The sequence below is a fragment of the Podarcis liolepis genome (assembly GCF_965112155.1).
Source record: "Podarcis liolepis genome assembly, chromosome: 8".
NCBI lineage: Eukaryota > Metazoa > Chordata > Lepidosauria > Squamata > Lacertidae > Podarcis > Podarcis liolepis.
This window is the reverse complement of record NC_139560.1, coordinates 86719945-86732373: the sequence shown is the minus strand read 5'-3', so window position 1 is coordinate 86732373 and position 12429 is coordinate 86719945. Positions and strand designations below refer to the sequence as shown.

Here is a 12429-nt window from a genome sequence, read left to right as displayed (position 1 = left end):
AAATGAAGCCATGCTTCCCCTGCCCGCCCCCCTAATATTCATATGAGGGTCCCTCAAAACACTGCCTTTCTGTAAGGCCAGCTGAGAGGTAGAACCTGCCAGCTTGCCTGACGCTGCAGCAATCTCTTGGAAGTCTTCAGTGGCAGTTTTAATCTGAAATCATAGGTGCAGTCCTGCGCCCAGAGCTCAAAAATGCTTGTGCATTTCTGAAATTCCCAGTCGCAAAATGCACCTAGAACAATGGGAGTTTCGAATGCTGCGTAGGTTGCACTAACATACCAGAAGCTGAATCTAGTCTGTAGAAGGATGAGGGTCAGCAAACTGAGCTTCCATTCTAGAAAGACAACGGCCTTGTCTGGGAAATAGGTCAGTTGCCTGTTCTGACCTCAAGGAGAAAGTCTGCAACTTGGGGGAACTCCTTGATCCATCTTTGTCACTACAGTCCCAATTGACCTCTGGGACAAGGAGTGCCTTCTATCAACTTTGGCTGGTATACCAGCTGCAACCATTACTGACCACAGTGGTCCATGCATTGGTAACCCCCATACCCTCTAACATTTCTCTGATGAAAATAGGGACGTCCTAAGGAAAAGTGGGACGTTCCAGGATCAAATCAGATACTGGGATGGCTTCTGTAGTGTGGTGTGGGAGCTTTTTTTAAAAATCACATCTGGCAACCAATGTTCCCCTTTGGTTTCAGATGGGTAAAGGTAAAGGGACCCCTGACCGTTAGGTCCAGTCGCGGACGACTCTGGGGTTGCGGCGCTCATCTCACTTTATTGGCCGAGGGAGCTGGCGTACAGCTTCCGGGTCACGTGGCCAGCAAGACTAAGCTGCTTCTGGCAAACCAGAGCAGTGCATGGAAACATTGTTTACCTTCCCGCCGGAGCAGTACCTATTTATTTACTTGCACTTGATGTGATTTTGAACTGCTAGGTGGGCAGGAGCTGGGACCGAGCAATGGGAGCTCACCCTGTTGCTGGGATTTGAACTGCCAACCTTCTGATCGGCAAGCCCTAGGCTCTGTGGTTTAGACCACAGCGCCACCTGCGTCTAAAAAGTCTAAAAAGCCCGGGACACAACTTTTCACAGCCCTCTAGTGGCTATGGTGGCTCATTTACCAGAAGTACAGTCATGTATTTAGCATTAACTCTGGAAGTGTATGCTCGATTTTGACGAAACTAAGCCTCCTAAATATACATCAAGATTACCCCTCCCCATCATACAACGAAAGAATCATATGACTTATAGACTTGGAAAGTATCCCCAAAGGTCATCCAGTCCACCCCACCGCAAATATTACCATAAAACCTTCATCCCCCGTTACTTAATCTAACAGCATCAAACATGAAAGAAAAGAAAATGCTCAGAATGTACTTCATGTTTCAGAAAGAGAAACACCCCCCCAATGTATATAGGTCACATGATTCACACTGTCACAAAATAAATATATATATAGATAAATTGTCTCATCTGGGCCTGACTGTTACATATAATTGAGTGCAAGAAGTATCAGCTGCAGTAACAAATGTACTCTGTAAACAATACATGCAAATGGTGTTCCCCTGCCCAAACTGTGTCAATATTATTGTTGTTATTTATTTTATTTATACCCCCGCCCATCTGACTGGGTTGCCCCAGCCACCCTGGTCGACTTCCAGCACATACAGTATAAAAGCATAATAAAATGTCGAACATTAAAAACTTCCTGATACAGGGCTGTTTTCAGATGTCTTCTAAAACTTGTAGAGTTCTTTATCTCCTTAACATCCAGTGGGAGGGTGTTCCACAGGGAGGAATGAAAATACTTCACTAACTGACCAATCATGTTGCAGATATCTCAGTTTTGCCCACACCCCCCCAAGCCTGACTATGCCCATGTTTCTGAGCTATGCTTTTTGAAGCCTATGGTGTGCATAGTGTGTCTCTTTGTGCAGAGAAAACTCAGTTTTCAAGCCATGATAGCACATGGTGCTTCTAGGCAGCAGTTTCTTCTGGACTCTGTGCTGTTCATACATACAAGCCTTATGAGGAATGGTCGAGGGAGTTGGGTGGGTTTCGCCTGGTAAAGAGGAGACTGAGAGGAGATACTGAAGATGGGGCAAGCTTGTTTTCTCCTGCTCTGGAGGGTAGGACCCAAACCAATGGATTCCAGCTAAACATCCGTAAGAACTTTCTGACAGTAAGACTGTTGGAGTCCCTTGAAAGGTGGTGGACTCTCCTTCCTTGGAGGTTTTTAAGCAGAGGTTGGGTGGCCATCTGGCAGGCATGATTTGGTTGTGATTCCTGCCTTGCATCAGGTTGGGCTAGATGACCCTTAGGACCCCCTGCAACTTTACCATTCTAAATTTTGTTCAGTGCCCACATATGACATTGTCTTAATCAGAATGCCACCACATATTATTTACAATTTAATCTGGATTTACCACAGACAATCCAGTAACACACACACACACACACACACACACACACACACACACACACACACACTCACTCACACAGAGAGACAGAGAGAGAGAGAGAGAGCACTTGCTGAAAACAGTAAATCCGTTTTAAAAGCAGGGGGTGGGATGAGATGGTGTTATGATGCGACCGTGGTCATTCTGTGAACGCTGCAAAAACAGTTGCGTGTGTCAGCCACATGGAGTTCACAGGTGCAGCAATAAAACTTCTAGCGGATTTGCAAACCTAGTATGGTTTCCCATTGGAAGGGGGACTGCATGTTGAGATTCCTGCATTGAGCGGGTTAGACTAGACGACCCTCGGGAATCCTTTACAATTCGATGATTCTAGGAAACTGCCGCATGGAAGCACGCCCGTCTAGTCTTCGGTTCAATTTGACGTCTCCATTTAACATTGTGAGAGCGATAACGCCCCACATCTGGGGATAATGGACTGCACTGGCACTCTTTCAAAATGCTGAAAAAAATTAAAACCCGAATAAGACCTGAGTGGGAAAGAGCAGGAACTCTTTCTACGACTTCACTTTATTTTGGCATGCAGGCACCTGGAGGCGTCTAAGCGCCAGTGCGCTAAAAAATATTAACAATATCCTTATTTTTAAGGATATGTTTTTGGATAATATGTCTTGTTATAACTTTGAATAAAAAAATAAAAAATAAAAAAAATATTAACAATAAATTCGTAGATTTCTCAGTTGTTGCCTGATGCTTCTGCGTTGGGAGAGCAAGCACGGGTCTGACTGAACCCAGAAGTTAAATGCCAGTGTGAGTCTAATTATTAGATCTATAGCTGCCTTTTCCTCGGCTCTCGACTGACTCGCAATTACTGTAGCTCGCTTTCCAAAGGCCCCGGATGTCGACATACCTTTTTATTCCCTCCCTCTCACGCACGTGGTTCCGAGGGCGTGGCTGATTGGCTGCATGGTCAGGGAAGAGGAGAACTCCGGTCGACCTGCCTGATGATTGGGCAGAGGCTGTTGCTGAGGTCGTCGCTGATTGGTTACATGGCCCAATCTGCCCGCTCGACCTGCCTGCTGATTGGGCGGAGGCGGTTTCCGTTGGTGCGTTTGGGGTGGGGGCGGGGAGGAGGCCGAGCGGCAACATGGCGGCGGCGGCGGCGGCGGCGAGAGCCGTGCGGTCCGTGTGGCGGCTGGCGGGGTTGTCGGCGTTGCCGGGGCGAGGCGCCTTTCTCGTCCCACAGCACCCGCAGCGGTAAGCCGGCAAAGGCAGCGGGACTTCGCCCTGGGGGAAGGGCCGGGAGGGCTCCGCGTGCCTGAGGCGACGAGGCAGGAGGCGGGAAGCCGGGAGCCCCACAGCCCGACGCTCCCCCCGCACCCCCCCCGTCCCGTCCCGGAATCTGTTTTCATTTATTTTACATATTTCCCGTTCGTCGCATTGAATCCCTCGCTTCCCTCCAGGCGACTTAAGGTAGTTCTCTCCCCGCCCGCCCCCCCGCCCCGCTCCACAACCGCCCTGTGAGGCGGGCTGGGCAGAGAGGAGGAGGCAGCTCCCGGCCCCCAAGGTCACCCCCAGGGAGCTTCACCAGCCCAGGGGCGGAATTTGAACCGTGGTCTCGCTCAGATCCTACCCCATTACGTCACGCAGCCTGTCTTACTCCGGGAGGAGGTAGCTTTCCCGGTTTAGTTTCTCTGCGTGGACGGGGCGAATGGCTGCTATTTACCGCCCCCCCCACCTTTTCTCTCTTTTTTTCTTTAGACAGTTTAATACTTTTCAGATTCACCTTTGGCCGGTGCTTGGGGCAGTATTAAAAAGCTTTCCAATACCCGATCCACCTTAATAGCAAATGACTTGATTCCTCTTGAGTAGGGATTGTCTGCCTTGCACGTGCCAACGGGACGTTTTTGAAACCAACGTGGGCAATAGAGGGTATTGGTTCACTTAAATATGCTGATACTTTAGAGCAGAGCTCACCATCCCCAGGTGAAACATAAAGGAGGGACAGTATAAGTCTCTCATCCTGTATTTTATCTTCTATTTTTATCTTGTGAACTGCCCTGAGATCTTTGGATGAAGGGTGGTATATAAATATAATAAATTTTCAGTGAAGATTTGGGGATAAGAGGTGCTGGTGGCCTCTTGTACTCAGTCTTAAAAAGTTGCTTTGAGTTTTACTGAACCTGATATTGTTTCAGGACTTCTCAGCTGCTTTGCATAGCGACACAGGAGAAAGGCACTGGACCAAACTTGGAAGAAGAGCCAAACCAGACTCAACATGAACAAAAATCTGTTACTGGCTCTGCTGAAAAGATGTTAATAGAGGAAAAGGCCAAACTAGAAGACCAATTAAAAGAAATCACTGTAAGACTCCTTTTGGTTTATATATTTGTACAGCCCTCAAACAGCAGATAGGATATGCATATTACTTTTCAGTAGTTTCCTTTAGCAATTGGGTCTTGAAAGTGCTAGCGTCAGAAAAGTGAGAATGTATATATAACTGAAATGTCTTGAGACTACCTGAGCTCTGTACATGTCATTAATTTCCCCCCACTGGTGAACTAAAGTTGGATTTCATCTTTGTCTAAAAAGGGAATGGTTAGGTTTTTGCCATATATCTAGTTAATAAAAAAGAGGAATAGGACTTTTATCTTGTTTACTTAAATGGGCCCTGGTGCCACAAAAATAGGAGTGTCTCATGGTTTGCTGATGTTGCTCTTAATATTGCCAGATAATTGTAGGATTTAACAGCATAGCAAATGGCTGAAGTACAGTGGTGCCTCGCAAGACGAAAAGAATTCGTTCCGCAAGTCTTTTCGTCTTGCGATGTTTTTCATCTTGCGAAGCACGGTCCGTCGCAACTGCGCCTCTTCAAGCGGCTTTAAAAAAAAGCGCAAGACGTTTTCGTCTTGCGAAGCAAGCCCATAGGGAAATTCATCTAGTGAAGCAACGCAAAACCGAAAAACCCTTTTGTCTAGCGAGTTTTTCGTCTTGCGGGGCACCACTGTAATATCTCTCCCTTTATATTTCTGTCTTGCATTTAACCATTATCCCCTCACTTGTGGGTCACAACATTTATAAAGTTCTATTAAAAAGACAGCTCTTTTGATCCAGGAGCACAGTTAGGATGGTGTGTTTGGTGGACTCATTCATTCTGTGTCTCCATATCCTGGGAGTTTTTTACATAGGCAGTTGGTTTTACATTTCCACTGTTTATTTTCCCCCTTGTCCAGGACAAGTATAAACGTGCCCTGGCAGATGCAGAAAATCTACGACAAAGAACTCAGAAATTGGTAGAAGAAGCAAAGTTATATGGTAGGTATAGGCTATATTTGTTGTTACTAGCACTAGAACACCACATTAAACATAAATAAAAACTTAAGCTTGGAAATTCCAAAATGGAACTTCCACTCAGCTCATATGCTGTGCTGCTTCAAGAGATCTAGATACATACTTTTTCAGCTGGTACTTTGAATCTGTGAACATGATTCTTGTTTGGTTAGTAAGCATGAGAGAAAATATACAAGTGAGAGCAAGAACCCCTGTGGGCCGTTTTTGTGATCAATGTGACATCATCATGACACCAGGTAAAGCATTTCCCTTTGCACATGTGGTCTGAAGTCAAAAACAGTGCAGGCAAAGGCTTGGGTTTGCAGGTGCTGATGATCAGTTGATTGGTGGCACCTGGAAACCCTGCTTCCATTGCCCGGGTGATTTGAAGTCATACTTCACAGCACACAGGTAAACTGCAGTTTCACTTCTCCCACACTACTCCAGAGTCATATATGTCAGGTGTGTGTGACTTGGGAAGCTGGCCTTAGATGCAAAATTAGGACCTCCGCTGAGCCATAATAGGGATGCCAGGCTGGAAATTCACCACTGATCTTGACTATAGGAAAAAGAATTCCACAAGGTGGAGATTTTTGCAGCTTGAATTGCTTACTGCTTTGCCAAATACCCCTTTCAGTTAAATTTTCAAGAGATGACATTGGGTCATTGTACAGAACAGAAAAAATGCACGTTTATCATATACACTGGTACCTTATTAAAACTTAGGCTTGAGGGTGGTTGTGAAAAGAGTTAAGTTACTTATAATTTTCTAGCTATAAGTTTTATGCCCCCAATTCTACAAATGTATCCAAATATATTTTCATTAACATAAGGGTAAATCTGAATTTAATGGAGATTCAGTCGCACGTCATTTTTGGTATTGGTAATACTTGATAATGTATCTTTAACCATATACATGCCTAAGCTTTGAATCCTGGAAGAAAATATAAAATTAATGGTTCCTTTCATTGTCTGATGAAATGTTGATGCATCTTTAAGGATTATCTGAAATTTTATTTGCTTTTCCTGTTTTAGGAATTCAGAGTTTCTGCAAAGATTTGCTGGAAGTTGCTGATGTTCTGGAAAAAGCAACTGAGAGTGTTCCCAGAGAAGAACTCAAGGATGAAAATCCACATCTCAAAAACCTTTACGAAGGTCTTGTCATGACTGAGGTTCAAATACAGAAAGTGTTCACCAAACATGGCTTGATGAAACTGAATCCTCTTGGAGCCAAGTTTGATCCCTATGAGCACGAAGCCTTATTCCACGTTCCCATGGAAGGGAAAGAACCTGGCACTGTGGCTTTAGTATCCAAGGTGGGCTATAAGTTGCATGGCCGTACTTTGAGGCCGGCTTTAGTAGGTGTTGTAAAGGAACCTTAGCAGTCTAATCTTAGAGTGCCACAGAACCAATAGATGCCCAGGTAAAGACTCACTAAACAGTGTGGGAGGCTAAACTAAATGGTGGAAGAAGCTTTAATACCAGTGAAGCAATGTTGAAATGTGTTTTTAAAATGAATACCAATAATGTGGGGAATGCAAAGTGAGTGGTATGAATTGCAAGCATGAGTCATCTGTGTCCCGTGAATAATATTATGGTGATTAATGAAAGGTATTCTGCATTGTAATTAGGCAATTTAGTAACAATAATGCAATGTAGATTGTTCAGAATGAAAATCTGATCTTTTCAGTGTCATGTTCTGTGTACAAATTTGCATTTTTGCTTATTCTTTTATGAATACAGAGTTGGACACCAGCCTAGTACTAACTTAAATAGCTTCTGTTCCCATGGAAAGCATCAAATTGTATGTCACATAACACAAGTATTTGGTATAAGTGTTAGCCTTTTCTAGACTTAGTTTAGTATTGAATCACATTTCACGACCTTGAAATGACAATTGATCTAGAGATGTATTGAGACTATTACAAAGAAAAGAATAGCAAGTTCATTTAGTAACTGCTTGCAGACACACAACCAAATTAAGTGTTTTAAGAGTTCACAGACATCAGCTAGTTTTCATTGAAACCAGAATTTTTTAATACCTGCCATTCCCTGCCTGCTTCATCGAAGTCCTCCGGCACATAGAAGAGTGCATGGGAGGTCTGAGGCAGTTGACCAATGTAAAATATGAGCACTTCATCTTCTGAATTCTCTATGATACATTGGGAACAGCTTGTTAGGGATTTTGTTTTCTGAATCCTGCCAGTTAACCTTAAGAATGCCAAATGATCCCTACTGGATCAAACCCAAGGCCTATGTAGTTCAGCATCCTGTTTCCCAAAGTTGCATACCAGATGCTTATAGGAAGTTTACAAGTGGGATGTGAGGACAGTCTCCTACTCCAGTTGTTCCCCAATGGCTGGTATTTGGAGACCTGGTGCTTCTGAGCCTTGAAGTAGCATATACCCAGAGGTGGAGAACTGGATCCAGCTGGTGGGCCGAGTTTGACAGGTGGGGCTGCCCACTTGTCAGTTACCTGACATCAAATGTCCAGTTTCTGCCCACATGATTTTAAATGACGCTGCAGACAAAACAGTCTGCAAAGTGCTTCTGACCAGCTGATCATCAGCACTTGTTCTGTACCTGACATCAGGCATGTCTGATGTAGAGCAGGTGGCCAAAGTGACCTCATGGGCAAAATGAGGAAAACTGGTGGCCTTAATTAGGTCTGTGGTCTGTGGCTTCCCTACCCCTGCATACAGCTGTTGTGACTGGTATAAGTACATGAATAAGTACATGTGCATGAATTGGTCTAACCATCCTTTGAAATCCATCAAAGTTGGTGCCAGTGTTACAGATACTGCAAATGATACAATGATCACATTTCTTCATGCTAAATTTCTTACAATGTTTTCTGTATTTGCATTGATTTCCACCAGATGCAAAGTCATCAGTTTTGCAATATTTGGGATGATGATTGATCCCAACAAGAATTAATATACAATTATTTTTACATTGATCAACATATAATTAGGAAGGTGCATGCTTTGTCGCTTTGCAAACAAAATGGCAAACTTATTTTTAAAAATGTTTAAATAATCTGACGTAGGCAGGTTACATCCAGGCTTACTTGTCTTCAGGCCTGAGCCTTGTAGCACCACTTGCTCCTAGACTAGAGATAGGGAACATTTGCCCCAACAGGCTTTCTCTCCCCATCCCTGCAGGCCAAGTTCAACAAGCAGATGAAAAGAAGCTTCCTAAAAGTTTTACTCCTGCATTTTTGGGGTCTTGCCTATAAACAAACTGTCCAGAACAACCATTGCTTTTTTTCTGGCGGTACTCAAGTGTATGCAGCACTGGCACCTCCCCCCCCCTTGAAAAAAAGCACTGAGAACAACACGCTCAACTTTTTATTCCTGTTTTGGTTTTGCTTTTTTAAGCTGCAGATTTGGTAAATGGGTAAAACCCATTATCTATTTTTAGTGACAAAACTTTTTTATTAACTTAGGTTGATGACTTGTACCAGTCTCCTGAACTATACAGCATAAAGTTAAAGTTGTTTTGTTAAGGGGGAGGGGAGTAGCTTTCCAGTTAATGAGTTTGATTTGGATAGTGGATAAACTTGCCAAGGAAAAATGTCACTAGTAAGTACTGGATGGTGATTTATGGTGACAGGCCCCCAGTGCTGAAGTATCAAACCAAGGAAACAAGTGAGTTAAGCAATGAAGCAACTAGGGGGTAAGTACCACCACATACTTGTTTAATTCATGTACCTTAAACTAATAGGAGCTAAATCCTAGGGATGGAAAGTCTGTAGATAATCTGGTTTCATCTCTTCCTGTTAACTGGAATTGATTAAGCCCACGAGTTGAGCTACATTTCTTTCTGTGTTGTGCTTTTTTCCAAATAAGGTCTACTTTACCTAATTGGCTGCATCAACAGCTGGGGAAGCTTAGCCAGGGCAATAAATTTGGAACAATCTAATGAGGGAGTGTGCTCCAAAAGTGAGAGGGAGCTCTAGTGATGAAACATCAAGCTAGAGAAACAAAGCAAGTTAAGCAGTAGGGTGAGGTTGACACAGTGAAGAGGTCATGGCAGATTGCTCTGTCACTCTCCTTAGTGACCTAACAAAACCCAAGCTCCCAAGGAAACTACCTCAGTAAACAACAGTAACGGATATTCAGGTGGAGAGCCAGCAGAGTTGGGGGGGATATCCAGTGTGTCACAAGTGTGACAATGCATACTGCTTATCAGGAAAGGTACCATCAGGGCTAAGAGAAATGTAGTATAATTAATGAGCGATGTCAAGGAAACTGTTAGAAGCAAGGCGGCTTCCTTCAGAAAGTGGAAGTCTAATCCAAAAAGGAACAAGAGGGAACACAAACCTTGGCCAAAAAAATGCATGCAGATAAGGGATGCAAAAAAGAATTCAATACAGTGGTACCTCGGGTTAAGTACTTAATTCCTTCTGGAGGTCCGTTCTTAACCTGAAACTGTTCTTAACCTGAAGCACCACTTTAGCTAATGGGGCCTCCTGCTGCCGGAGCACGATTTCTGTTCTCATCCTGAAGCTAAATTCTTAACCCGAGGTACTATTTCTGGGTTAGTGGAGTCTGTAACCTGAAGCGTATGTAATCTGAAGCATATGTAACCCGAGGTACCACTGTAATCATATTGCTAAAAACTTGCAAAACTAACCATAGTTTTTAAAAAATGCATCAGAAGCAAGAAACCAGCTAGGGAGGTGTTTAGACCTTTGGATAACAAGAGAGTAAAAAGTGCTGAAGGAGAAAAAGGAGACTACAGAGAAGCTGAATGAAATATTTGCATCGGTTTTCAGAGAGATGTAGGGCAGACAAACCAAGGAAAACAATGATTACAAGATGCTTACGTTTTAAGCCTTATTAACAAATGAAAAATAAAAACAAATCACCAGGTGATCTAGTTCACAATGTGTACTTCGGACTTTTAAAAGCTTTTGTCAAAGTTCCTCACCAAGGATTCCTTGAGTAAGTTTAGCAGTCATGGAATAGGAAAGGTTATATTATGGATCAGTAATTAGTTAAGAAACAGGAAGCACACTAGGAATCAATGGGTAGTTCTTCCAGTGGAGGAATGTAGAAAGTGGAATCTCCCCGCCCCCAAAGATCAGTGTTGAGACATTTGCTTTTTAACTTGTTCATATGTGATCTGGAGGTTGGGATGAGCAGTGCGGGAGCCAAATTTACTAATGATACTGAATTGTTCAAGAAGGCTAAAACAACAAGAGATTGTGAGGAGCTCTGAAACCAGGTGAAAGACAGTTACGGTATATGGCAAATCCAGTTAAGTGTAAGCAAGTTTAAAGTGATCCACAATGGGGCAAAAATAAAATCCTAATTTTGCATATATGGTTGAGGTCTGAACTGGCAGTGACTAGGAAAGAGATCTTGGGGTTGCAACAGATAGCTCATTGAACTCAATTTGTGGCGGCTGTGAAATGAATTCAGTCTTGGGCATCTTTAGGAAAGGGACTGCCAATATAATAATTTATGAGGTGACCACATTTAGAGTACTGTGTGCAATTCTTACTGCCTCACCTAAAAAAGGACAGTGCAGAGCTAGAAAGGGGCAACCAAAATGATCAACTGCCCATCCTTTGAGGAAATGTTATGACATCTGGGGCTTTTTAGTAAGAAAAGGCAAGTAAGGGTGAGGGCATGACAGAGGTGTGTGAAATTGTGCATCACCCAGAGAAAGTGGATCAGGAGAGGATTTTCTTCTTTCTAGATCCAGGGTCATCTAATGAAGCTGAATCAGTTAAAAGCCAAGTCAAGCTTACCTGACATACACATCAGGGATTCAGGGCAGACAAAAGTACTTCTTCACAACAGCTTAGTTATTTGCAGTTTGCTGCCACAAGATCTAGTGATGGTCACCAACTTGGATGGCTTTAAAACAGGACTAGACAAATCCATGGAAGATGGAGCTGTCAATTGCTACTAGCCTTGATGGCTATGTATGATCATCGCTGGATGCGGTATCCTTCTGTACCGGTTGCTGGGAACCACAAAGTCAGGAAAGAGCATGACCTGCTTGGTCGCTCTGAAAACAGCATGCTGAACTAGATGGGCCTTTGGTCTGACTCAGCAGGGCTCTTGTCTTAATTAGCTGTTGTTGTTTTTTAAAAAAACAAAACTCAGATTTGTGCGTTGACTGGCCTTTTAAATGTCAGATTAGATATTGCCATGCTTTTAATTTGTCCTTTAGTTGACACTCGTGTCGTACTCTACTCCCAGATGCACCTGCAAAAATTCCTCCTCATACAGCCAACTGTGGTTTCCAAAGTTCTGCTGAACTCCAAACATTCAAATACATGCTTGAAACTGTTGTGAAACCCTTTTGAAGATGCTCACTATTGTTATACGCTACTTCTTTATAACTTTTGCACATTATGATGATCACAAAGACTGAATGTGTCTTTGTATATGAATGGGAATGCCCATGTATATGAACGGGCTAGCTGTAGTATGTGATAGATCACCCGCAACTCTAATGGAGCATAGCCTCTACTTTTAAACATGAAAACATACAGCCCCAAATGATGATACAGGAAGGGAGATGTGTATGGACTTCTAGCTTTTCCAGCTGCTTGGAGTTCCTAGCAAGTGCAAAAACAAGTAGACATACCTCCCTCCTCCCCACAAGTCACAACTGCACAGCCGGAACATAGGCTTCTTCTCAACTATGTGGAGCATGAAGA

The 12429-nt window shown here is 43.4% G+C and overlaps 1 protein-coding gene across 1 annotated transcript; it reads left to right on the top strand.

The window, feature by feature from the left end:
- The first annotated feature begins 3523 nt into the window (after positions 1-3523).
- GRPEL1 (GrpE like 1, mitochondrial) lies at positions 3524-7502 on the top strand. The gene is made up of 4 exons (XM_083519719.1): positions 3524-3674; positions 4616-4781; positions 5651-5732; positions 6783-7502. The coding sequence occupies exons 1-4, from the start codon at positions 3565-3567 to the stop codon at positions 7127-7129; spliced, it is 705 nt and encodes a 234-aa protein (XP_083375845.1). The 5' UTR covers positions 3524-3564; the 3' UTR covers positions 7130-7502.
- The last annotated feature ends 4927 nt before the right edge of the window (positions 7503-12429 follow it).